Raw genomic sequence first — 22,770 nt, 5'->3', positions numbered from 1 at the left:
TTACCCATCAGATAACCCAGCAGAGCTTTAACAGGGCAATTATTTCACATTTTTGCAGTAAGAAAGGAATACGGCTGTCTAGCAGAAGTTCTTAGCAAGCTTCCTTTAATTTTTTATGCTGAGGTTACAGAGAACAGTGGTGTGTGATGCTTCAGAAACATTTTCTTGTTGCTTTCCTTCCTAAGTCTCTGCTTAAAGGCTTGGCTTTAAGTGTTTTCTTGTTCCTTTCCTTCCTAAGTCTGTCCTTGGAGGCTAGGCTTTCAGTGGAGGTAGTATTTAGGGAAAAGGCTACGAGTTTTAAATAGTTTTTCTGAGGTTCAGGGATAGTGAATTTGTCCATACTGATTCCTCAGTGGTTCTTGGGGATTACGTTCCTCTGAAAGCTATCCCAGGCATGTTAGGCAGCTAATCATTGCTGTGGATTTTTACTATGGATGATACAGTGATCCAACATGCTTAACAATTTATGGCAATTAAGATTTAATTTGAAGTTAATAAAAGGTATGGTTTTCTGTCCATGTGGTAAGGTTACACTTAAAGTATTTGATAGATTTTTATAAGCAATTTATTAACTGTGTATTTTATACACAATTTTGATTGTAATTTTTAGCAACAAAATTGTGTTACAAAAAAGCACAAATGAGCTTTTCTGTGAAGTGCATGTCTAGACTTGTGTTAATTTAAAGTTCAAGTACGATTTTTAAAACTGACCCACTCAAATTTTTTATTCACACTGTCGTGACTTATTTCAATTTAGCTTAAATCAGCAAGCAATTAAATCCAAAGAAGCGTATGCACAGTGAGGGCTGTATAGACCTAAGTGAGCAAGTTTTATTCAAATCTGTTATATTGAATCAAGGCTCCTTTTTGTTCTAAAAAATGCTTTAAAATGACTTTGAGTCACTTCCCTACATAAAATCTGGTAACCTGAGTGATGTATTAAATTAGAATGAAATCAAAGGTTAGCACATGAGAACAGTCATATGCTGCAGCAACATACATCTTGAGGAGTGAAGGGTTTACAAACAGATTTCTCTCAGGGAAGAAAAGCAATTGACACCCAATTAGTGTTAAAGCATATTCCTAAAGCTCAATGACTTGAGAGCAAATTACAGTTGTCATTGTGGATTTGTGAAGTGTGCTGAACCATGATGCATTCCTTCAGAGAGAAGTTGCTCAGACATGAAAGTATAAAACAAGCACCGCAAGTACAAATTCACCGCGTTTCTATAATAACTGTTTCAATAAAACAAATTTGTAAAGTAACCACGAGGTCCGTTGGATACAGTTTTACGGATTCCTGCTTCTTGTTAAAAATCTGTCGAAGGCTCACCGAGCTTTGAACCGAAGTGCGGTACATGAGTCCCCCTCCTCCCCGCCATTTGTGGGCCCTCGGTTTTGTAGCCGTAAGCTGACACAGAGATGGCAATCTGTGCTTGAGCAAAATGACACAGGGAAAAGGCTTTGCTGCATGATTCGTTACGCGTGGGCTTGTTGCTCTCTGTTTCTGAGCAGGGCTTTTCCCCCTTAGAGTTGGATATTGGTGCAGTGTGATGGCGATCAGGGAATCCCTCATCAGCAAGGGAAGTTTTCAGACTTCTTTGCTCTTGCTTTTTTGCGTAGGCTTCACACAAAATAGCCTTAAGCTTGGACTTTATTATCAGCAGGAGGAGGAGAGCAGATGTCATTTACAAATGTAGATAAGATTGGGAAATAAGCTTATTGCTTATTTGACTCATTTAAGGAAAGCTTGTGTTTGAATATGGACGAAGAAGCACAGTTATACATCAGAAAAGGCATTGCCTGCTCACAGCCTCCCTACACTGTTGACCTCATGGTATGCTTTAGCAAATGCAGGGTCCTTTGTAGCGGTGTCCCTGCCACACACTTGGACCTGGCATCCTATCTGTGTGCGCAGCGCACACAGCAGCTGGCTGCATGGAACCACCTTGCTGCCTGCCTGCGCAACGGCTACCGCCCCGGCACGAGGGCTGTGGCACGTCTGCAGGCATGGCCAGGCCATGGAGTCAGCAGGCAGTGCTCGCTGGAGCCGGCTGGTAACCCATCTCATGCGGCTTGCACGGCTTCAGTCATCCTCTTGATTCAGCAGCTTCAGTGTGGTCCTGGAAAAGGATGCTTTTCTCAACTGGAAGCGGGGACTACTTAGCAATGAAGTAATTAAATCACACTGTTCATGAAAAGCCCTCACTGTTAATTTACAGTATTCGTCATAGCTCCTGGAATACAATCATGGAAACAAAGACTGAATTGAGAACAAAAGGAGGGAACTAATTTGCGAAATTTAAATCTCCAACAAATTTCATAACAATTTGAAGCATGTCTGTTTGTTTCAATTGATTTTAAGAAATCCCCTCCAAGGTTCTAGGTGCATAAAGAAATTTAGCGGGTTTGGATTTTCTTTCTTTGGAAGCTTGTTGCTGAAGAAAAGGATAACAATTTTACTGCAATTAAGAGCCTTATAGATAAAGGGAATCTTAATAATCTTTCTGTTCAGTACCAGTTTTGAAAACCTTGCTCTGTCTCTCCTGTAGCTGACGCAGAATGTAGGAAAGGGTAAGGAAAGGTGAGGGCAGACTCGGCTGTAAGGAAGAGAGAAATCCATCCGGAAGCTCTCGCAGACTTAATGGCAGTTAACTCTACATTTTGTAAATAGGGAATTTAAATTCATATAAACCCTCATAAATACAGTATGGAAAAAACAAAAGTACATTCACAACATTTGTTACTTCCTTCAGCATGAATACTGAAAGATTTTGTTTTCTTTTATAAGAATTGTCTGTTATTATTTTAATTTTATTGTTTTTCATGTAGCAGTATTAACCTTCTGTTAGCTATTATACCAATTAATACTGGTGTAAATTTTATTTTAATTTTCTTAATTCGTTTGACCATCTCCTCTTTGCAGAAACCTCATCCTTCTGAAATAACACCTGGAAGTGGTCCACAAGCGGGTGGAACCACACTTACCATCACTGGTACAAACCTGGCCACTGGTTCCAAGAAGGATGTTCAGGTTTCAGTCGGTACTCAGCCTTGCAATGTGTACGTACCCCAAGGAAGTGACAATACAGAGCTGTATCCTAACAAAGCACTAACCTTTTCTGGCCTTTAGAAATTGCACAAATCCATTGTCTATCTCTTCATGACTCATCCTGTGCAATGGAGCTCTGCACGTAACATTCAGACAGAAACTCTCTCAGAGGCTCCAGCTGGAAGAAGCAACTGGAAAAACACCGAAGTGGGAGAACTCAGATATCCAAAGAATTTTCCAGTTTGGGCTTTCTCTGCTTGACTGGCTGCTCCAAATTCATCCATGCTTTCACTCAGCATCTCCTCAGTGGTTCCATATAAAAACTTAATCTTCTAATGCCCCTTCACTTGTTCCTCTCACTTTTTTTTTTCCTTTATTATTTGCTTCCCTTCTTTTCTCCCAAAAAAAAGGAATGACACAAAGTATGCCATCATTGCATTGTTCTTGTGTTTGTACACTATTCCTTTTCATATCCCATATCTTTTTTAAAGACCCTAAGTGATCTGAAGAAAGCGTTGTTTCCTCTTGTAACTACGCAGTGCCTGGCAAAAATAGAGCCCTTTTTTGTTGCTTCTGGGGTACTACAGTAAAGAATACAAATCACCGTAATGTTAGTAACTGAAGATGTTTCCTCTTCTTTTTCTTCTCCAATCTAGCACTGAATTTGGAGATAAGATCATTTGCATTACAGGACCTAATAGCAAGGTTGAAGATGTTAGAGTCACAATGAACTATGGGGGCACGGCAATTAGTGTACCAGGGATGTTTTCATACAGTGAGAATCCTACTGTCACCAAGTTCCTGCCAGTAAATAGCTTCAGCAGGTAATGAAATGTTTGTCATAACTTCATTTACAATTGGGTTAAAATATGTGTAATTTACAATAAACCTATTACATATAGAACCATTTGAAATAAAAACTCCCATACTCCATCCATGCACATATTTATGTAGAGTTTGTGAACTTTCTTAACCGCAGCTGATGTTTGAAAGTATTCTGTTTATCTCCAAGCTTTAATCCCCACTTCAAAGCTAAATCCTGAAACCAGAAAAGGTAATGAGCTTCTTTTAAATGAAGATGTCTCAAAGAAAAAGATTTGAAGCATTCCAGCATGATGTCAGACATTATCTTTGCGTTACTTACAAATCTTTATCCTATAAGGTTAACCTATGTAAAAGGTTTCTGATGAAAAGGTTTATAACAGTTCCTCTGTTCAGCTTTTAGAAAGTAAGCTGGAAACAGAGGATGGTTATGGCTTGTCATCTCTTTGTCCCATGAGGGAAAAAGAGTATCTTTTGAGAAAACCTAGATCAGGGTTCAATAACGTTTTTAAAAGGTGTGCTCTCTTCTGTGGTGGTACTCACTAACACCCCATCTGGTAGCTGTTTCTTTTGGAGAAAAGCTCACCTAGTACTAATGGTGAAACCAAAGAAATGCATGCCACTCTTATATTTGTAGCAAAGTGGCAAATCATCTATATAAAAGTCCTTGTAGCATATCTCTGGTTCTGGGAGTCATTCTGTGACAGATACAGGGACAAACTTGTGACCTGGATTCACATTGGTCTCCGCTGTTCCCTAATATTCTGGTCTTTCTGCTTAGTGGGGTACAGTTGGCAGAGAGAGACCATGATGCTTCCACTTTCCTTCAGTAAAAAGAGGTGTAACATTGTGACCTTACAAATAGGACATTAAAAATAAAATGGGCCATGACTTCTCTTGGAGAAATTGGTACCTGCCTCCTTGAATATTGAGCAGTCACTTATGTGAAATAGGATTTGGTTTTAATATTTGCTTTTGATTTTGGGTTGTTTTGGGGCCTGGAGGGGTTTTTTGGTAGATCAATAGTGATTTACCCCAGGGGATTTAAAAGACTTCTTTTTTTCCTCTATATAAACCGAAGCTGTCTTTAATGGATTGCCTTGAGGATTGCTATCCCTCTGAATCCATGTTACTTCGATGACTTTAATTCCCAGTGGCAACTTCCATGCATTCTTCTTCTTAGGCGAATACATTATTTTTTAAACAACGTGTTACAAATGAAAGGGAAGAGAGAAGCCAGGTCCCTACAGACCTGTGGAAAATACACTCTCACCTTTGTCTCTGTGTGTGTGGTGTATGGAGTGATTTTAACAAAAGCATTGGTGAAGTAAAGCACACAAAGATAGGCACCAATGAAAAGCCACAAATACTGACAAAGCAATTTGTACTTTTTATTCTGCTGTTTTAAAACAAGTTTGAAGTTTGCATTGCTGCTTTTAAATGCTATGGTCACCAATAGCTTCAACAGAAGTCTCTTGTGTAGGCCACTTAATTGTCATATAGGCATTACGTAGCTGTTTTCAGTGGAAGTAGCAGCAGTGCGGGATAAAGCAGACTATAGCTGTGGTAGTTTGCCAATGACTTGATTTCTTTTTTAATTCTGCCTTTCAGTGGAGGGAGAAATATCACAGTAACTGGAACCGGCTTTGAGCTCATCCAGAGTTTCTCATTGGTGGTATATGCAGAGCGTCCAGAAGCAGGGAGAATGAATCTCAAAAGGGTAATTTTCTTTCTTTCCCCTCAAAGGCATCTCACTGGGTGCGTAACATGTAATCTGTTCAAAAAAATGCATTTAAGTTTGCCCACTGTACTTCACTGGGCTTGGAGTGGAATAAGGTTTGATTAGATTTCTGGGTCTGTTCAGGATTTCCGTGGAAGAAGAGCCTACTTCTACTATCTTGACTTACATTCACTTGTACCTTGAAATCTTCTGCTTTAAAATTATTTTCATTCCATATGAATAAGGATAGAAGAATTAAACTTCGAGTGGTAAAATGGATGTATTTCAGAATTTGGAAGTGTTTATTTTTTCTTTATCTTTCTCCTTCTTCTCATCCTGCAAGCTTTAGAGATTTTCCTGAAACAGTGCCCAAATCCAGTCAATGCTGAGCACTCAGCTTTGCACAGTCAGTGCCTTTAATTTTCTCACACCTCAATGAACTGACTCTTTTCTTTCTTGCTTCATGCATATTCCACCTATAGCACGTTCACAAAAAGCTGTGACAAATAACATTAAAAAAAATAAAACTGAATCCTTGTTGCATGTCATGTTAAGAACTGACATAACTAATAGTTTCAATTTCCCACTCCTGTAATGAAGATCACAATTTAATGCAATGATTGAGGACTTAAAAGTGATCTTCCAGTAAGAATGTTATAGGACTTTTTCTAAGGCTGGCTCTTCAATTTAAGATTGTCTTGTGATCCATATAGAGTTGGTAATGTGCATGTTTTCTATTATATGCATGATTCATCTTTTAGAGTATGTCAAAGCCAGCTGGATTTGAGTCCTTCAGAAGCCCTTAAAGAATTTTAAGAGGAAAACCACCTACGTTTCTTAGGCCGTAAACTGCAAGACATAATTATCTTGATAACCTTAACTCCTGGGACAATCTTAAAGTCTACTTAGCATTCTTGACAGTGTTTATCAACATTTCTTACCTCCCTCCTTATGTATGCTTAGCATCTTCTCAGCACATTAGCTTACGTCGGCATTACGTACAGCACACATTCTTCGTTAAGACTAGAAACTTTTCTAATCTTTTGTTTTGTTTCCCCTTATATGGCAATATCAGAAATATCAAATATCAAATTGCATTGCTGAAAGCGAGAAACTGAGTTGGTAATAGAAGAAATGTTGACGGGTCCTATTAGTATTGGTGGCTGTGGTTCATGTTACTGAAGGACTGAAGGAGTTTCTAGGGTAAAAACATTTGTGTAACTGGGGATGGAGGACAGGTTAACTGAGTTGTTACCTTGAGTAGTTAATTAACAGTTGGTAAATTTTATTACGAAATTTCACTTTAGTAATTGTATTGAATTTCAGCGAGGTTTTTTACAGTTTCAGTAGAAAAGAATCTACCTGAGATACTTAATAGTACGGAAGATGATCTAGATTAAAGCTGCCATGTTAACCTCTTAATCTTAGACCAATTTAATGATAACAGCCCAGTGTGGTCCAGAGCCAGAGAATTTGGAGACAATGGAAACTGATCTGTAACCTAAGCTTTTTCTGCAGGCAGCTGCTAGAACATAATGGATCAACAATTTATTCCTATCAACAAATTTGTTTAATTTTCTTTTTGGAAAATACCTCATACAATGTTATTTCTGCTGTATGGAGAGGATATAAATCCAGTAGTTTTATTTCTACAGTCTAAAGTTATCAACAGTTATGTACAGGAATGAGTCAAACTCTAAAAAGTGGATGTTCTTGTCTTGTTTCTCACAGTTTGATGGAAAGCTTGTTACAAGACTCAATGAAACCACGGTAGTTTTTTCTTCCCTACCGATACTGGAAGACCCAGAAAACTATAACATTACCACTGTTATTCTAATGGATCATTATGAGTTGGTTGTAAAAAATGAGAGCCACTCCTTTGCCTATGTTGCAGACCCAACCTTTGAAAACTTCACAGATGGCATCAAAAAACAAGTCAACAAACTTATTAATGCAAAGGTAAACTTGTCAAGAGATGGTGGTTGTTCATTTTGTCCTTGAAGCGTGTATGGAATTTTTCCTTCTTTTCTCAAACCCTTAGCAGCTGCTTGGTAGCATACCCAAAATGCTTGGTAGTCCCTTACCTTTGCTAGATGATGAACATTGTTAGCTCCCTTTTCCTCCCTGCCTCCCCTTCTCAGAGATAGTTGCTATCTTCTTAGCCATACTTTGGGTTTCCTGGGCATGCCCCATCCTGCTGAGCCTGGCATTTGGAAATGCCCTCTACCATAGAGCTCCCAAGAACTGGAGGGGACATCTCTTCTCACATCAGGAAGGAAGGAGAGGAAGTGAATAATTCCTAACCACTCTGCTCTTCTGTACACTGCAGTGCAAATCACATCTGCTGCTAAAAATTATCCAAATGGAAAGTTGCAACTCAGGATTTACTTTGTGATGATGACCTAGCCTTGTATTTTCTGTCTAGGGCAGTAACCTGAACAAAGCCATGACGATAGACGAGGCCCAGGCTTTTGTGGGTGACGAGCCTTGCAACATAAAAACACTAACTGAAACAGACTTATATTGTGAGCCACCGGAAGTACAGCCTCAACCAAAGAAACGGCAGAAGAGAGATACCATCAATAACCTTCCTGAATTCATTGTAGGTTACCTTTTCAATAGAATTTAATATCACGTGTAAGTGACACTGATACAGTGCTTCCCCACTGAAGTAATTTGTTCTCCAAAGATGTTGTAGTACTGTGAAGAAACTCCTTGCAGTTCTTTCCTCAGCTTCTGCCCGCTGTCTAGAAGATGTCACACATAAAGAGCAGTCCCAAGCTGCCAAATGCCTTCTACCTTTATTATATAGGAATGTAAAATTGTAGCTAGGCAGGCTGGGGATTTTTCTTCCTTTGCTAAGCAAAATAAAATTACTTCATGGAATAAAGTGCTAGTGACCTAAATTTAGTATAAAATATTCCAAAATTCCTTTGTTTGGCAGTTTGAGCTAGAAATTCACTTAGTGAGAATTACTAAGAATTTAGAGTGCAACTGAGAAGTGAACCACTGTCCATTTGCACTATTTGAGATGAATGTCTGTGCTTATCTAATTAGGTGAAATTTGGACTCCGGGAATGGATCCTCGGGAGGGTAGAATATGATACTCGTGTGAGTGACATCCCACTGAATCTTATTTTGCCACTGGTACTTATTCCTATGATAGCAATCATCGTCATTTCTATAATCTGTTACAGGTAAGTTCCTTTAATTAGGTGGTTTTGCTGTCCTAAAGCTTTCAAGGTACTACCTGTTTTCAGCTCAATCTACAGAAATTATCTTCATCTTTTTTATGGGCTGCAGAGTTAAGAAGGGCACTTACAGCTGGAAATATGTATGAGCACTGATTTATTCCTGTCACGCACACCAAATTCCTTGGTGTCAGTCAGCCCAGTCCGTCCTTTATACATAAGCACAACAATTGGTCTCAGCCTTGCCAAGTGCACAATTGCAGACTGAGTTGCACACGTACATTCTTGAAATGGCAGCTAAAGTGCCTTTTGTGAAGAAGATAACTTATTCTGTATACATATCTGTCAGCACTTATGCTGCCATGGTCAGCACTGTAAATCTGAGCTGGATGGATTTGGCTAGGGGGTCATTTTGGCCTTTCCAGCTGAGATAAGTGTTACCCACACACAAATTTCATGATTAATGGTGAAATTCATGCTTCACAAGGGGCCAGAACAATGTCTGTATTTCACTTAAGACCTACTTAGCTCAATTTTAAGGTTAGTAATGAGGGCCTCATACTGTCCTCAGGAGGGGGTGGATTTCACTTTTGTGGTGCATATCAATATAGCCAAATCAGTGCTGAAGTATGTGCTGTACAGCACCGGTGTTCTCACGGACCTCCTACAACCTTCTCAGTTCAGTCCCAGACACACTCCTGGGTGGCTCAGAGCCAGTGCAGGACGTGTTGCAAGCAATCGTTGTTTAGTACATACAAATTGAGTTTCTGTACTTAATATGTGATTGAAAGCATTTGTAGCTACTGCTTATTGGATTTTAAATCACTGGCCCAAGTGTGCTTTGAAGCAGCAGGCCCGTGATGGTGCCAGGTTGATTTACATGGAATGAAGACTTGGTCCACTGTTGCTGTTCTCCATTCTCTTTCTGCTGTCAGTGTTTAAAAAGAAATCAAACCCAGGAAAATGTCTTCCAGTCCTTTGGCTCCCAACTCAGAGCTGTTGCAAATTATTTACTGTTGAAGTTTGTAACTTTTTTTAAATCTTACTTCTATTCTATAAAGACGCAAGAGCCAACAAGCAGAACGAGAGTATGAAAAAATTAAATCACAGCTTGAAGGCCTGGAGGAGAGTGTCAGAGACCGGTGCAAAAAGGAATTCACAGGTATGACAGCTATTTGCACTTCTGTGGGTCCTCTTGAGCAGTCAGAAGATGAGCTGGAGCAATGGTGCTAGCTTGCTAAAACTATCTTCTGGGAACAAATAATTAGTAGATCTTAGTAGCCTTGATTACTGACGTTGACATACAGCAGATATTTTGTTGTTATATATGAAAGCAGTAAATAAAATAGGGAGCTGAGGTTATTAAAGGAAATGGATAGTTTTAGTCTAAAGGAAGCACAGAGTTAGCAACTGAGAAATAGAAACCAGTGGAGATTGGGGTTACTTACAGCCATTAATGTGTGTGGCCGTTGATATCAAGGAAAAAATGTTTTAAAGTGACTACCCATGGACTTACTATTAGGCCCAATGGCTGTATGTGCCAAGTGTGGACATTAAAAACTGTTTTCAGAGCTGCAAAATTTTTTTGCAGCAATTGGCATACAAAGGGATAATTTAGCAAGCTCGCAGGAAAGAAATAGCATTTTTCCGTTTATCGTGGGAAAACCTTAAGCCTGATTTGAGGAGCTAGCTAATAGTTCTGTGTAAATGTAGAGGCATCATCCCAGGGAAGGCAGCAGGAGGTGTGAAGGCTCAGATTTCTACATGTTGAACTACTCATTGCGATGCTTAAATTAGGCATCTGAGTGCAAACATTGCAAATATTGGCCTAAATGATTACCATGAAATGTCACCTCATTATCTGAATTAGACTTACTGTTGGGTCATGTTGAAATAATCTCTACTAAAAAATAACCCACATGCTTTATTTCTAAAGAGAAATAGATTCTTTCATATTGACAGTGGCTAAAAAGCAGAATTGAATTAAACAGCAATTTCAGGTTAGAGCTTGAAATTAATTTAAGAAGCTCAGGATATCTCAAAGATTTCAGCCATGCTGGAAGCCTCTCCCAGTCTTGTTTCGATGGCATTTCTGGGACAGGATGTTCTTTCCTTGTACCAGCTTGCTTTCTCTGGAAAACCAACTCCTTCCAGGTTCTAGACACAAAACAGAAGCAAATCTTTGAATCAAGAATTATTCCCAAATGGGCTTCATTTCAAAATGGATTTTGAACTGTGAGAGGATTGATCAAGGTTAACAGCCCTCCCTCTCACCACCTGTCCCATGGAACTTCATACCCGTTTCTGAAAGAAGAAGGTGTGTTCCTCTTGCTGACACTCCTAGTAGGGGGCTACAAACTCCCACTGCATGTTGGGTTGAAGGTTTCCTCTCTGCTACACCAAGCACAAACACCGGGGAAACAGAATGCACATCCAAGGAGTAATCCAGTTCCTAAACTGCATCCACCTTGGCTGACAGTAAAATGAAACACTGAAGTCAAAAACACATTCTGGATCCATACTGTGAAACTGTAATGTCAACAGCACCAAGTGCAGACAGTCTAAAATACATGGGACCAAAGATAGGTGAGGAAGGGGACATCAGGGAGGAAGTACAAGTACCACAAAGCTGGAAATCACCAGACGCTTCCTCCCTTAGCTTTGCTGAATGCTATAAAACAAAGAGGTAAATGAATGAATAAGAGCAATAAAATTGCTGAGACAGTAGGTCACTATATTAATTAACATGCTATTCTAGTCAATCAGCAATATTGGGTAATTGGAAAGCCTTCAGCTAGAATAGCTGCTCCAAAGGATGATTCCCTAATTGTTGTCCCTTTTAAGAACTTCAGAGCTTTTGAGTCCCACAGAAATGTTTCCATCAATTTCAATGAACCATTTAACCTTCTTCCTTCCTGCCATCCCCTTCCTTCCAATTAAATTAGCATGCTATGCTTTACACTTTAAACTTTTCTTTCCTTGATTGCTATGTGTTTTTTAAAAGAACTTTTATTACTACCTAGACTCAGAGGGAATAGAATGTGCATTGGAAAAAAAAAAAAACCAAGAAAACTATATTGCGGTGTCTTTTTTTGACTCTGCGCTACAATCCTACATTCGTATATATGAACTCAACCAATCATTAAGGCCCTTTTTCAGATAGGCAGCAACAAGGAAACCGTCTGTGCTAAAGGCAGTTATTCTTATGTCACCATAGGATTAGCTGTGGTAGTAGTTAACAGGATAATTGATTAAGCAAGAGAAAATGTGAGATGAAATAGAGTTTTTGGTGTTGAGTTGCTTTTTCTCCATTACAAGACACCCAAAGAGATCGTGTTGCCTGAAAAATCTGCAGGCTTTTTTAATATGAACCTTTTAACTGTATTGCATATTCCAGATCTAATGATAGAGATGGAGGATCAGACAAATGATATCAATGAAGCTGGAATTCCAGTACTGGACTACAAAACCTACACGGACAGAGTCTTTTTCTTGCCCTCCAAAGACGGAGAGAAAGATGTGATGATTACGGGGAAGCTGGATATACCCGAGGCCAGGCGGCAGACTGTGGAGCAGGCTTTGAACCAGTTCTCCAACCTCCTCAATAGCAAATCATTTCTCATTAATGTGAGTACTGAGGTAGATTCGCCTTGTCTCTTAGCTAGGCATACCCATGTGTGCAAGACAGTAGGTTTGCAAGCACAACTGAACAAAAATTATTAAAAATAAATTATTTTCATACAGTTCTGGTTCCACAGTAGCCGCTGCAGATATGTGGCATCACAGCCAGAGCTTCCTGGTGGGGCAGAGAAGCAAGATCATATTTCTGTGCCAGGTCACATAGTATGGAGTTAGTCAACATTGCAGTGGCTGTAGGAAAACAGATATTACCTAATCTGGCATAAAAACTGCTGTTACAAGTTTGGTTTAGCCTTTTAAGAAATGTGATCAGAGAATGCTGATTCCATCCTGGTTCATCATGGGAGTCACCTGTGGGCAGGCATCTGCTGGATCTCTGTCCCAGAGAGGCAGAGCCTCCTCAAGTGGCCTATTCATCAAGATTGATGAGTGCTTACAGCAGCTCTGAAGAGACTTCTAATTGCTCACTCTCAAAAACTGAGGCTGATTGTCAGACACCTAAATATAGATTCAGGCTTGAAACTTTTTCTCCTTTTTTTAAAAGAAGCTCCAGTGCTGAGCTAGTTAATGGTAGCATTACAGTTTATGGCAGATGAGAGCGCATTCCCAGGTGTGCTTAGATTAGTGTCTTTGTAATTTGATGTGAAAGGACTGGGAATTTGGGGGAGAGGGGAGTTGATTTTCTCTTTTAAAAAATTGTCACAGAACACCTTTTTTCATTTAATTAAAGCATCCTTTTTAGATAAGGCTTCAGTTAAAGTACATAAGCATTCCTTGGGTTAGTCCAGTACACTGTGTGTGTCAAATTACAGGCAACATTTTCTTATAAGTAGTTTTTTCAAACTTCTGAAAACTTTTCCATTCCATGCTTAGCAGATTAATATTAAAATTGTATTGCTTGTCGTCTTAGTGCAGACAAGTGTTGAGGTTCTTCAGAAACCTGTCATTGGACTTGGTCTAACATTTGTTTTCTGTTTCAGTTTATTCACACACTGGAAAACCAAAGGGAGTTCTCTGCTCGAGCTAAAGTGTATTTTGCATCTCTACTGACGGTTGCTTTACATGGAAAACTAGAATACTATACTGACATCATGAGGACACTGTTCTTAGAACTGATGGAGCAGTATGTTGTGGCCAAAAACCCAAAGCTGATGCTAAGAAGGTTTGAATGATTGCCATATTTTCCCTGGTTTTCTGTAAATGTATTTCTTTTGCAACGTCACTGTATTAAAATGCCAACTAGCCATGAAAGTCAGAAATAGCCTGGCCCAAGCCTATGAGAAAGGCAAGCTCACCAGGAATAGCCGTGGAAGGCACAGGCAGGACTGCTGGCAACAGATTTCCTCATTCAGATACTGTAGTGTAGAATCTGCATTGAGATTACTGAAACATTTACCTTATTTCAAAATACAATACCAAACATTTAATTTACTTTTTAATCTAATTTTATTCCAAATGATCTAGCATTTATACCACACATCATCTCCATAATGAGCACGCATAATCAGCTTGCCTTGTGCATTCAGTGAGGGCTTGCTCTAGTGTTTTTAACCCTGATGTTATCCCAAATAAATTACAAAAGACCTTGCTCTGTGTATGTTGTAGCTTTGTAATCTGTAGGTTATTTCCCAGTAACTGCACAACTAGGTTAATTTTTTAGCTCTTACAGCATAGACCCAATTTAAGATTTTTGCATAAAGCATGTGTGCTTTTCAGTAATGAGCTGAAGGTACCCAGGAATGATGAGCAATACGAAGCACTTATCCTAAAGCAAGTACATGCTCTCAAGACTCTATAGGGAAATCATTGCATTAGGAGAGTGCATGCAGTTAAGCATGTAAAAACATTATATTTCAAGCAAGTGATGTTTTTCTTTAAAAGTTTGTCATTAAGTACCCTTACCATACTCAGGGTTGTTTTTTGGCTTTTTTTTTCAGATCTGAAACCGTTGTTGAGAGAATGTTGTCTAACTGGATGTCTATTTGTTTATATCAGTACCTCAAGGTAAGAGTCGAAGTCTGTTGCCTGTGGGGTTTTTTTTATCAATAATACTTAAACATGCTGCATTGAGTATATGTTTTGGTTTTGCTTTATTTAATTTCCTTTCCTTTAAACAGGACAATGCCGGGGAGCCTCTTTATAAATTGTTCAAGGCTATCAAACACCAGGTAGAAAAAGGGCCAGTGGATGCTGTACTAAAGAAAGCCAAGTATACATTGAATGACACAGGCTTACTGGGAGATGATGTAGAGTATACGCAGTTGGTAAGCAGAGCATGATTAATATATTATAAAATCAGTTTTTCTTTTAAAATCAAGTCCTGTAGTGTTAAGTCTGTACATACTTTTCTGGACTACTGTGATCTGCATAGAAATTCTGGTCATGGGCAGGACCCTCAATAGTTTGACCAAAGCAAGTCTCCAAGCAGGAAAACAGAATTATAAAGTCTCTTCTAAGCAGTAAATCCAAGTCCTGCCACTGTAGAATCCATTTCAGTAAATCCCTTTCATAATTTTCAAAGTCTGTCTGAACAGTAGTGGGGGTGTTTGGCTCCTTCCCTTTTCCCATCTAAATTAACTCGCAATTGATTTTTGCAGAATTCTTGCACTAATGTTATGCTTGAACTTTGGGTTGTCTTTCTCCCTTGTGATTGCTGCTTGTCAGCATATCAAACATCATTTTAGAGATCATTTTATTCATATCCCAGGATGAGGTCCTCTGCAGTCCTGTGAGAGATAGCTCTGCAATCTCCAAAACACTTTATGAACCTATTTCTGCACTTGTTCCTGTGTGAGTCAAACTCTCCTGAACATGGGCAGCCCAACTGGCATTCAAAGGGGTTTATTTCCACCTAAGGAAATAATTCCCTATGGTGATGAGGAGAAGCTGCCTCTACAGGCAATTCTGGAGATCCGTGTTAGATGCTTCAAGTGGGATGAAGTGGACATCCTGCCCCAGGAATTCCCCCTCTGAGCTCCACCACCCCCTGAATCTGATCACCAGTGCCATGGTCCAGTTCTCTTCTATTACAAATTCTGCTTTGACTTAATTCTGTTTGCTGCGACAAATTTCCAGCACTTTTTCAACCAGACTCCAGCACATGGATTCACTGTCTTTTTAAAAAACTGAAGCAGCCCACTCTTTAGCTGTTTAGGGAGCATGAATTCTAGTTTTACTCTTTCCAACAGTCTTGCTGGTTTTCTTCAGGATACAGTGTAAGGCATATCAAAGATGCACAGACTGTCCTTCAAAGACAAACACAGCATTTTTTTCCCCTCTCTGATTCCTCTTTTATTGACATGTTAGGAGCCATTTGTGGTTGTCTCCAACTGAGAAAGATGCAGTGACATATCTGCAATGTGAAAAGAGAAACTTAATAAAAAGCTTTATTAAGTCCTGGTAAAAAAAAAAAAATCACCATTTTCTGTATTCTGAAGGGATGCTGATGGGAGGGCTGATGTGAGGAGATTGCTGTAGGACTTTCACTCACAGAATCACTAGACTGTGACCTAGACTGCCTGGAGGAAAATGGTGTCCTGGGCAAGAAGAAATATTTTAAGTTCAATTGATATTTTGGGGATTAGTTGAGTTGTCATCTTCATATCTAAGCTGAAAGTGCCACCCATAGAAACCACACTGACTGGCAATGCTGGTTATATTTTCTCTTGTGTACGAAGCACAAAATTTGCTTGCACTGTACATCATGTAAGACTTAATGACAATAATTCTTTATTCAGTCTGTTTCTTTTCACAAAACAGCCAATGCCTGCAATTAAGCTAAATGAATGCAGCGTGAAAGCAGAAAATTTGTGTATGCAATCAGATGTGGGCACAACAAGCATACTAGCTAGATATTAAACATTATAACATTGTACAGTAGCAATATTTGGTCCAGATTCACAGATTACCCTTCAAACAAAGATTTTATGTGTGCGAGTGCATGGAAGATGATGAGATATATGTGTGTATATATATATGATCAAAGATTATGAAGGGGGTTACTATTGCTATACGTTATTGGGATCTCTGGCACGATGATGACATTGTTGTGGTAAGTGTGAACAGTTAGGGAGCGTTTGTGCACCAAGGTAGGTTAAAGTGTGAGTGAATTAGTTCACTTCTGCCTAAAAGTGAGACACAGTAGGAAAGTATGGTATAGAGCAATTGTCTGCTCTCTAATTGTTCTTATTTAAAAGATGAATCTGTTTTGCATCACTGGTTACACTGACATGCTGCATACTGAACTAGCAGCAAAATCATGTCTAATTACCATAAAGCTAATAGGAAAAGGAAGGTGAAATCTCATGATTAGTTTGAGAGTTCTGTCAAGGGACAGTACAATCATGTTTAATTTGACTGCCGTATGGCATAGCTTTTCTTCACTGTTTAAAAATACCAGCCATGCAAGTTTATTTCTGAAGTTTGAGATGATAAATTCAGGCATTAGGGTTGGCAGGACCGTATGTATCTGAGAGCTGTGATGCTTCCGATGTGCCAGGCCTCCAAAGCTACCTGTCTGGCGAAAGATCCGTGAGGGCTCTGAGCTGTTGTACTGATTCAGCTAGTGAAAGAAAGAGGCTTTTCGTAACATCTATTTGGTTTTGGTGGGGTTTTTTTTCTTTCTGGGGAGCTTTCCTGGCCATCGTTTTCTCATTTGCTTTTATCTGTATTAAAGCTGACACTTATATAGTGAAGCTACTTTTAAAAAAATCACTCTAGATTTAGCAAATTACAGGCTTTCAAGAAATTCTCTTCACCATTAAAAAACCCCATGTCAATACTATCAGAAAACAGTAATATTTTAGAACTAGCATAAGCTACTTAGGTATATTTCCTGGAGCTATTAGAGTTGTTGTGACAACAGTAACCAGTAAATGAAGTCTTCAAACACTAAAGATCACATAAATGGCTTTTATATATACATATATATGTGTATGTGTGCATATGTGTATATTAGATATAAATATATCTAATGAACAGCTGGTCGCAGGAGGTAAAGTGCTGAACAAGTCACTGCTCATCAGTTGAGCCATGTTAAATCACCATATGTACAGACCTAGTCCGCTCGACTTGAGAAGTAAAACCACAACCGGGAAGACAGCATGAAGGAAGGCAAAAGCACACAGTTTTCTGGGAGTTCAGCAAAGTGCAGCTCAAATGATTATTGGGAACTCATTAAGTTTGGGCAGTGCATTACTTGTGCTTTTCTATGTTCCAGGTTATCGGGCTATATGAGAAGCATGTAACTAGTCAGTGATCCAGCTGCTTTGTTTTTGTGTGTCCCTCTAATAAATTCCCAAGACTCAGTAATAGAAGCATATTAGACATTAGTAAATCCATTCTGCATCTTTTCTGTTTTGTCATAGTAGGAGGAATTATGATAGCTGAAATTTCTGATAGCTGGTTGGCTGCATAACAGCGAGGGATCCCTCAAATAATCCATGCTCCCATTGCAAATATGTGCTGCTGTGCAATAATTATTGCACAATGAATTTTAGATATTGTTTGCATTTAAATCATACAGAAAAACAGATTCAGAAGTAATTCAGTGCTGATTTGTCTTAATAACCATGTATATTCTTTTCTTTACAGACAGTAAATGTATATGTACAAGATGGAGGAACCGATTCCATACCTGTGAAAGTGCTGAACTGTGATACTATATCACAAGTCAAGGAAAAGATAATAGACCAAGTCTATCGAAATCTGCCGTGTTCTCAGTGGCCAAAAGCTGAGAGTGTAGTTCTTGGTAGGTCACTACTTGTGATACAATATTGAGCAGGTGAAACGTGTGGTTTTGTATTTTCCCCAAAAATGTCTATAAAAGCAATTTATTGTTAAAAAAAAAGAAGTTGAATTCGTGTTCAGCTGGATGCAAAAATACAGCATTTTGCAGCAATCTTAATATGCATTAAAAATTAATGCTTTCTTACAGAGTTCTTTTTCCTGACTCTTTGGTGTACTGTCATTAGTGTGCAAAGAGCCTGTTAATGACTGTTAGCACAAATGTATTCATGTCTGACAGAGTCAGTATCTCAGGTACTAATTAATGTGATAATGACAGCATGGACAATTAACTGAAGGAGAAGTAATGATGCAATTTCAGAAACTGGTACTGATTTTGACTTGCCTTTATAATGGTTATTCAGAAGAATTATAACTTAGAGGAGCTGCACTTTTAGGGGATGATGAGCCACCCAGCCTCTGAAAATCGTCCTCCTTGAAGGCTTTCAAAATTGCTGTTCTCAAGGGAAAAAAAAAAAAAGACATAACTTAAAAGGCCTAATAATCTCATAATAAAAACTCCAATTAATAGTTTTGCAGTATCTGCCTTAATCTGAAAGTAGAGGATGTAATTCTTGCTCTTCAGAAAATCCTAGTAAATTCCATAAAAACGCCTTTTCTATTCCTTACAAAGTCCTGCTCTATTTTGGAGTGATAGCAGTTCTTATTATATATATTTGTAGTATTCTATGCAAAGGAATTTAACTTTCTATGGAAAATAATCAGAAGTCATGTGCATGGGTAGGAATGGTTCACGCAAACTTCTGTAATAAAGGCCAAACTATTAAGCAATAAAAAACACACATTGTGGCATGTGCCAAATTACTTCTTTTAATGTTCCACAATGTGTCAGTGAGTCTCTAAACCGAAACATTCTTGGAGTAGTTATTTTTGCATGTGGTTTAAATCTGTTTTTTCTCATTTTAATTACCCCTTAGAGTGGCGTCCAGGTTCTACTGCACAGATCCTCTCAGACTTGGATTTAACATCCCAAAAAGATGGCAGATGGAAACGTATCAACACACTAATGCATTATAATGTAAGGAGGTGTTTCAGAGCAGTTGTTCGCATCTGTTAACTGTTCTCCAGTAATAAATAAAATCTTTATTTGTTCTTAGAGAAACTTCTGTGCTACATAATCAGAAAAAAACCCTTAGCTCTGGGTCTAGGCAGTAAAAGCTTGGGAGCGTGAAAGGCTAGACATGTTGCCTAAACATTTTACCCAAAACATAACACCTAAATGATAGCACTTTGGTTTCCTCATCTCCTTTCAACATTCAAAAGCTCCTTTTACTAGGTCTCACATTCATCTCTTCTTTTCTCTACTACTTCCTGCCCCTGAGAATTGTCTTTGTCCTTGCTCTGCTGCTAGATTTTGGGTTGGTCTGGTTTGTCCAACAGCCCAGTCAGGAGAGCAGATGTTGACGTTTTTGTACTGTCTGGTTTAGGTTTCGTACTGTTCGCTCTACCAAGCACTTGCAATCCACTTATCTTCCCTTTGTATGCTCTTTATTACTTTCTAACAACAGATATCCTGATTAGGAAAGATGGAATTTAGTTGGATTTCCCTCAGAAACTTCGTGATAAACCCCATTTTTATAAAAAGGGTGCACACACCAGATTGAGGAACCACTGAAGTCTTGGAGATGCTTCTAGCATTTTCAGTAATCTGAGAGGAGATGTTGATGGGATCTCTTATTAAAGGAGAGGGAGGGAGAGTTGCAGAGCCTGTTGCCCAAGAAGCCTTTGAAGGGCAGCATTAATCATAGGTCCAGATTCCCTGCTAAAGATTACAGAAACAGCAGTTTAGGTGTTGAGAAAGAGGTTCAGTAGTGCATACTTCTTTCAAATAACATCCCTGTTTTCGTATTTTCAAAGGTCCGAGATGGTGCCACACTCATCTTATCAAAAATGGGAATTTCCCAGCAGCCAGAGGATAATCAGCAAGATGTCCCAGGGGAAAGTAAGTATCTTGTGGCTTCACTACTTCCCAAAATGACTAGAAGTCAAAACCCATACAGAGTGACACTGCTGTCTTGATCTTGTTTGTCAAGCATATCTGTGGAACTAAATATTCCACACCAGACTATATAGGGCTTATTTGTTGTTACGCACTGCACGCTTGCAATGGTTTTCTTTGTCCTCATTATAAAAGCCTTAATAGAAAGCACTCTTAGCAAGCATTTCCTTGCATATTTTGTTTCTTAATCCCGCTACATCTATAGTCAAACTCTATGTTTCATCTTGCCAAAGCTTCATCCCTTTTTCTCCTTCCTTCCTTCTTCCTTTTCTTACTTTCCTCTCCAAATTTCTTCCACTTTTTATTAGACTAGAATTGAATGCAGTGTTCTAGATGAACCACAGTAGAGACCAGCTCTGCTCTCTGTGACATAATGGATCTTGTGTAATTTTTTTAATTGCATTTCTTACAACTGTGTTGCCTTGCAAACTTAGCTCTGCATGTTCATATTTTGTGTCCCCCTCCCTTTGAGTGATGTTTCACCAGCTATGCTGGCTTGGTTTTTCCAGGGTTTGCTGGTTGGCTTCGTTCGTTCCATACATGTTATCTCTTTAGATGCAGTGTTTTCCACAATTCCTCTGTTCTTTTTGAGGTTTGCAATCCACTGAAAGTTAGTGTTAGGAATTTCCTCATAATGCTTCTTCTCTTTCACATCACAAAAGCAGCCGTTGCATAATTCTTGTATTGCTGTATTGCAATGCTTGTATTGCTACAATATGCTGGACTTCTCAACACAGAAGACAACCTGTTAGCTTGCAAACCCTCTTCTAAAGCTTTTACTTCCACATGTTAGTATTCTTTCTAGACCAATTTCCTTTATCTCAAAACCTCTTAGGGCACAATATCCATTACAGCCTAAAATGCACTCAGATTTTTATGGAAATATTTACTTGTAAATTTATGTTGTCACATGTCTTTCCTTTACATTTCAGATGTTCAGTTTCTCCTTTTTTTTTAATCCTTATATTCAGTTATTTTACACAAGGTAGAAGTTAGATTTATGGAACGATAATTGTTGAGATCATTCTTCCTTCTATGAACTCATTCGATAGGCTTTTCTGTCTAGCACTGATTGCAAAAGCCATTGCTTCACCTAATAGTTTCATTCCTTTAAACAGGAAGGTTTAATAGGTTTCAAGGGCTGGGCAGTCAAACAGATTGAAAATAATATGCCAGAAATGTACATTTTTCAAGAAGAAGGCTCTCAGCTGATAGCTCTGACATGTATTGCTATTTACCAAAAATGTGCAGACTTCCATTTCATTTGTGTTGAGTGCTGGCCAGAGAATTAGGACAGGCAGAATTACTTGCCACTTACTTTTTACTCTCTCCTCCTGGATGCTTTCTGTCGAGACTTTTTCCAGCATCCTTGAAGGGTCTTCTAACGGTCATGGCTACACCTCTGCTGCTGTCCTCTCACCCCTTTTCTGCAAGTGCCCGCCATAGTTGGCCAAGTGGTGACTACTCTGTCACAGCAGGTGCCAACCCAGCACATCAACTGAAAAAGCCATTGGGTTTAATATAGAGGACAGTGAAGTACAGCCAGGCGAGGAGCTGATTCCTAGTCCCTGTTCAGTTTGGTTGTAGTACTGGCTGCATCAGTAGCTGAGGTAACTGCTGAGGTGGTAGTCAGCTCCACTCTAAAGAAGTGGAGTGGACCATGAATGGAGCCTGGTGGTTCAGTCTCTGTTCTGGGCTCCCAGTCTTCATCATCCCCACCTCACTACCCTTGTGGCAGGCAGTAGAGGATCAGACCATGTGGTTCTCTTTTTTTGTTGGGGGTAGTTCTCTTTTTCTTTTCTCCTTCTCTATGATTATATCTTTAGCTGTGATTTAGTATGATGAAGCTCTTTGAACATGCGTGATCTGTACTCCAAGATGAACTCCTTAGTCACATGTGTGGCATACCTAATTGTAAAGGAAAAGCAGACTTCTGGGGACAGTGCTGTTACATGAGGGCTCTCATACACGAGAGAAAAATCTGCAGAGAGAATTCAGATTCCAAAGTATGGAGTAAAGACAACTTCCACCATGTTTCTTCTCCACACCTTGGCTTGCTCCATGGTAGTGTACAAATTTGGGAAGACAGCATTTCATGCCAGACTAGCCCATTTTCTTTAGCACCGAAGGGTCTTCAGAGCTATCTGGTGCCAATTTGTTCTTCTGGAAAACTATAAAATGTTACAAAGCTAGTGCAAAATGAGAGCCTGCAGTGACAGTGATTTGTGAGACACTGTATAAAAGGGAGAGGAGAGGATCACAGGCTTCCCCTCCCACACATACACATTTATATGACACAGAGATTTACGGGGTTGGAATAAATAGAAATCCTATCCTGGGTCTATGAATGAGGCTTGTGACGAAGTGGTTTTCCTTTTATCCAGAGTCTCTCATTAACTTGCACCTTTTGCATTGAGAAGTGTCAGCTGAAGCCATTGACTGTCTGCCAAAGTACTAGGCTTTGCACAGAACGAAAATGTGAAAGCTTGTTCAGAGATGTTGCTCTAAAACCTGGCGTTGCTTCCATGCTCTTTTGATTCAC

General features: G+C 39.1%; 1 protein-coding gene across 8 annotated transcripts in view; it reads left to right on the top strand.

Annotated features, from left to right (window-relative positions):
* Positions 1-22,770, top strand: part of PLXNB2 (plexin B2) — a 257,382-nt gene that overhangs the window by 220,853 nt on the left and 13,759 nt on the right. For all 8 annotated transcript variants that reach the window (XM_054834250.1, XM_054834267.1, XM_054834306.1 and 5 more), the window contains 14 exons: positions 2,927-3,063; positions 3,709-3,876; positions 5,486-5,594; positions 7,326-7,553; positions 8,020-8,196; positions 8,652-8,791; positions 9,847-9,947; positions 12,183-12,412; positions 13,405-13,586; positions 14,362-14,428; positions 14,542-14,688; positions 18,017-18,173; positions 19,147-19,247; positions 20,087-20,171. In XM_054834250.1, the coding sequence (XP_054690225.1) occupies positions 2,927-3,063; positions 3,709-3,876; positions 5,486-5,594; positions 7,326-7,553; positions 8,020-8,196; positions 8,652-8,791; positions 9,847-9,947; positions 12,183-12,412; positions 13,405-13,586; positions 14,362-14,428; positions 14,542-14,688; positions 18,017-18,173; positions 19,147-19,247; positions 20,087-20,171 (2,029 nt within the window). The remainder of the gene's footprint in view (positions 1-2,926; positions 3,064-3,708; positions 3,877-5,485; positions 5,595-7,325; positions 7,554-8,019; positions 8,197-8,651; positions 8,792-9,846; positions 9,948-12,182; positions 12,413-13,404; positions 13,587-14,361; positions 14,429-14,541; positions 14,689-18,016; positions 18,174-19,146; positions 19,248-20,086; positions 20,172-22,770) is intronic.

The sequence above is a fragment of the Grus americana genome, chromosome 1 (genome assembly GCF_028858705.1).
Source record: "Grus americana isolate bGruAme1 chromosome 1, bGruAme1.mat, whole genome shotgun sequence".
Classification (NCBI taxonomy): Eukaryota; Metazoa; Chordata; class Aves; order Gruiformes; family Gruidae; genus Grus; species Grus americana.
This window is presented reverse-complemented; position numbering and strand designations above follow the sequence as displayed.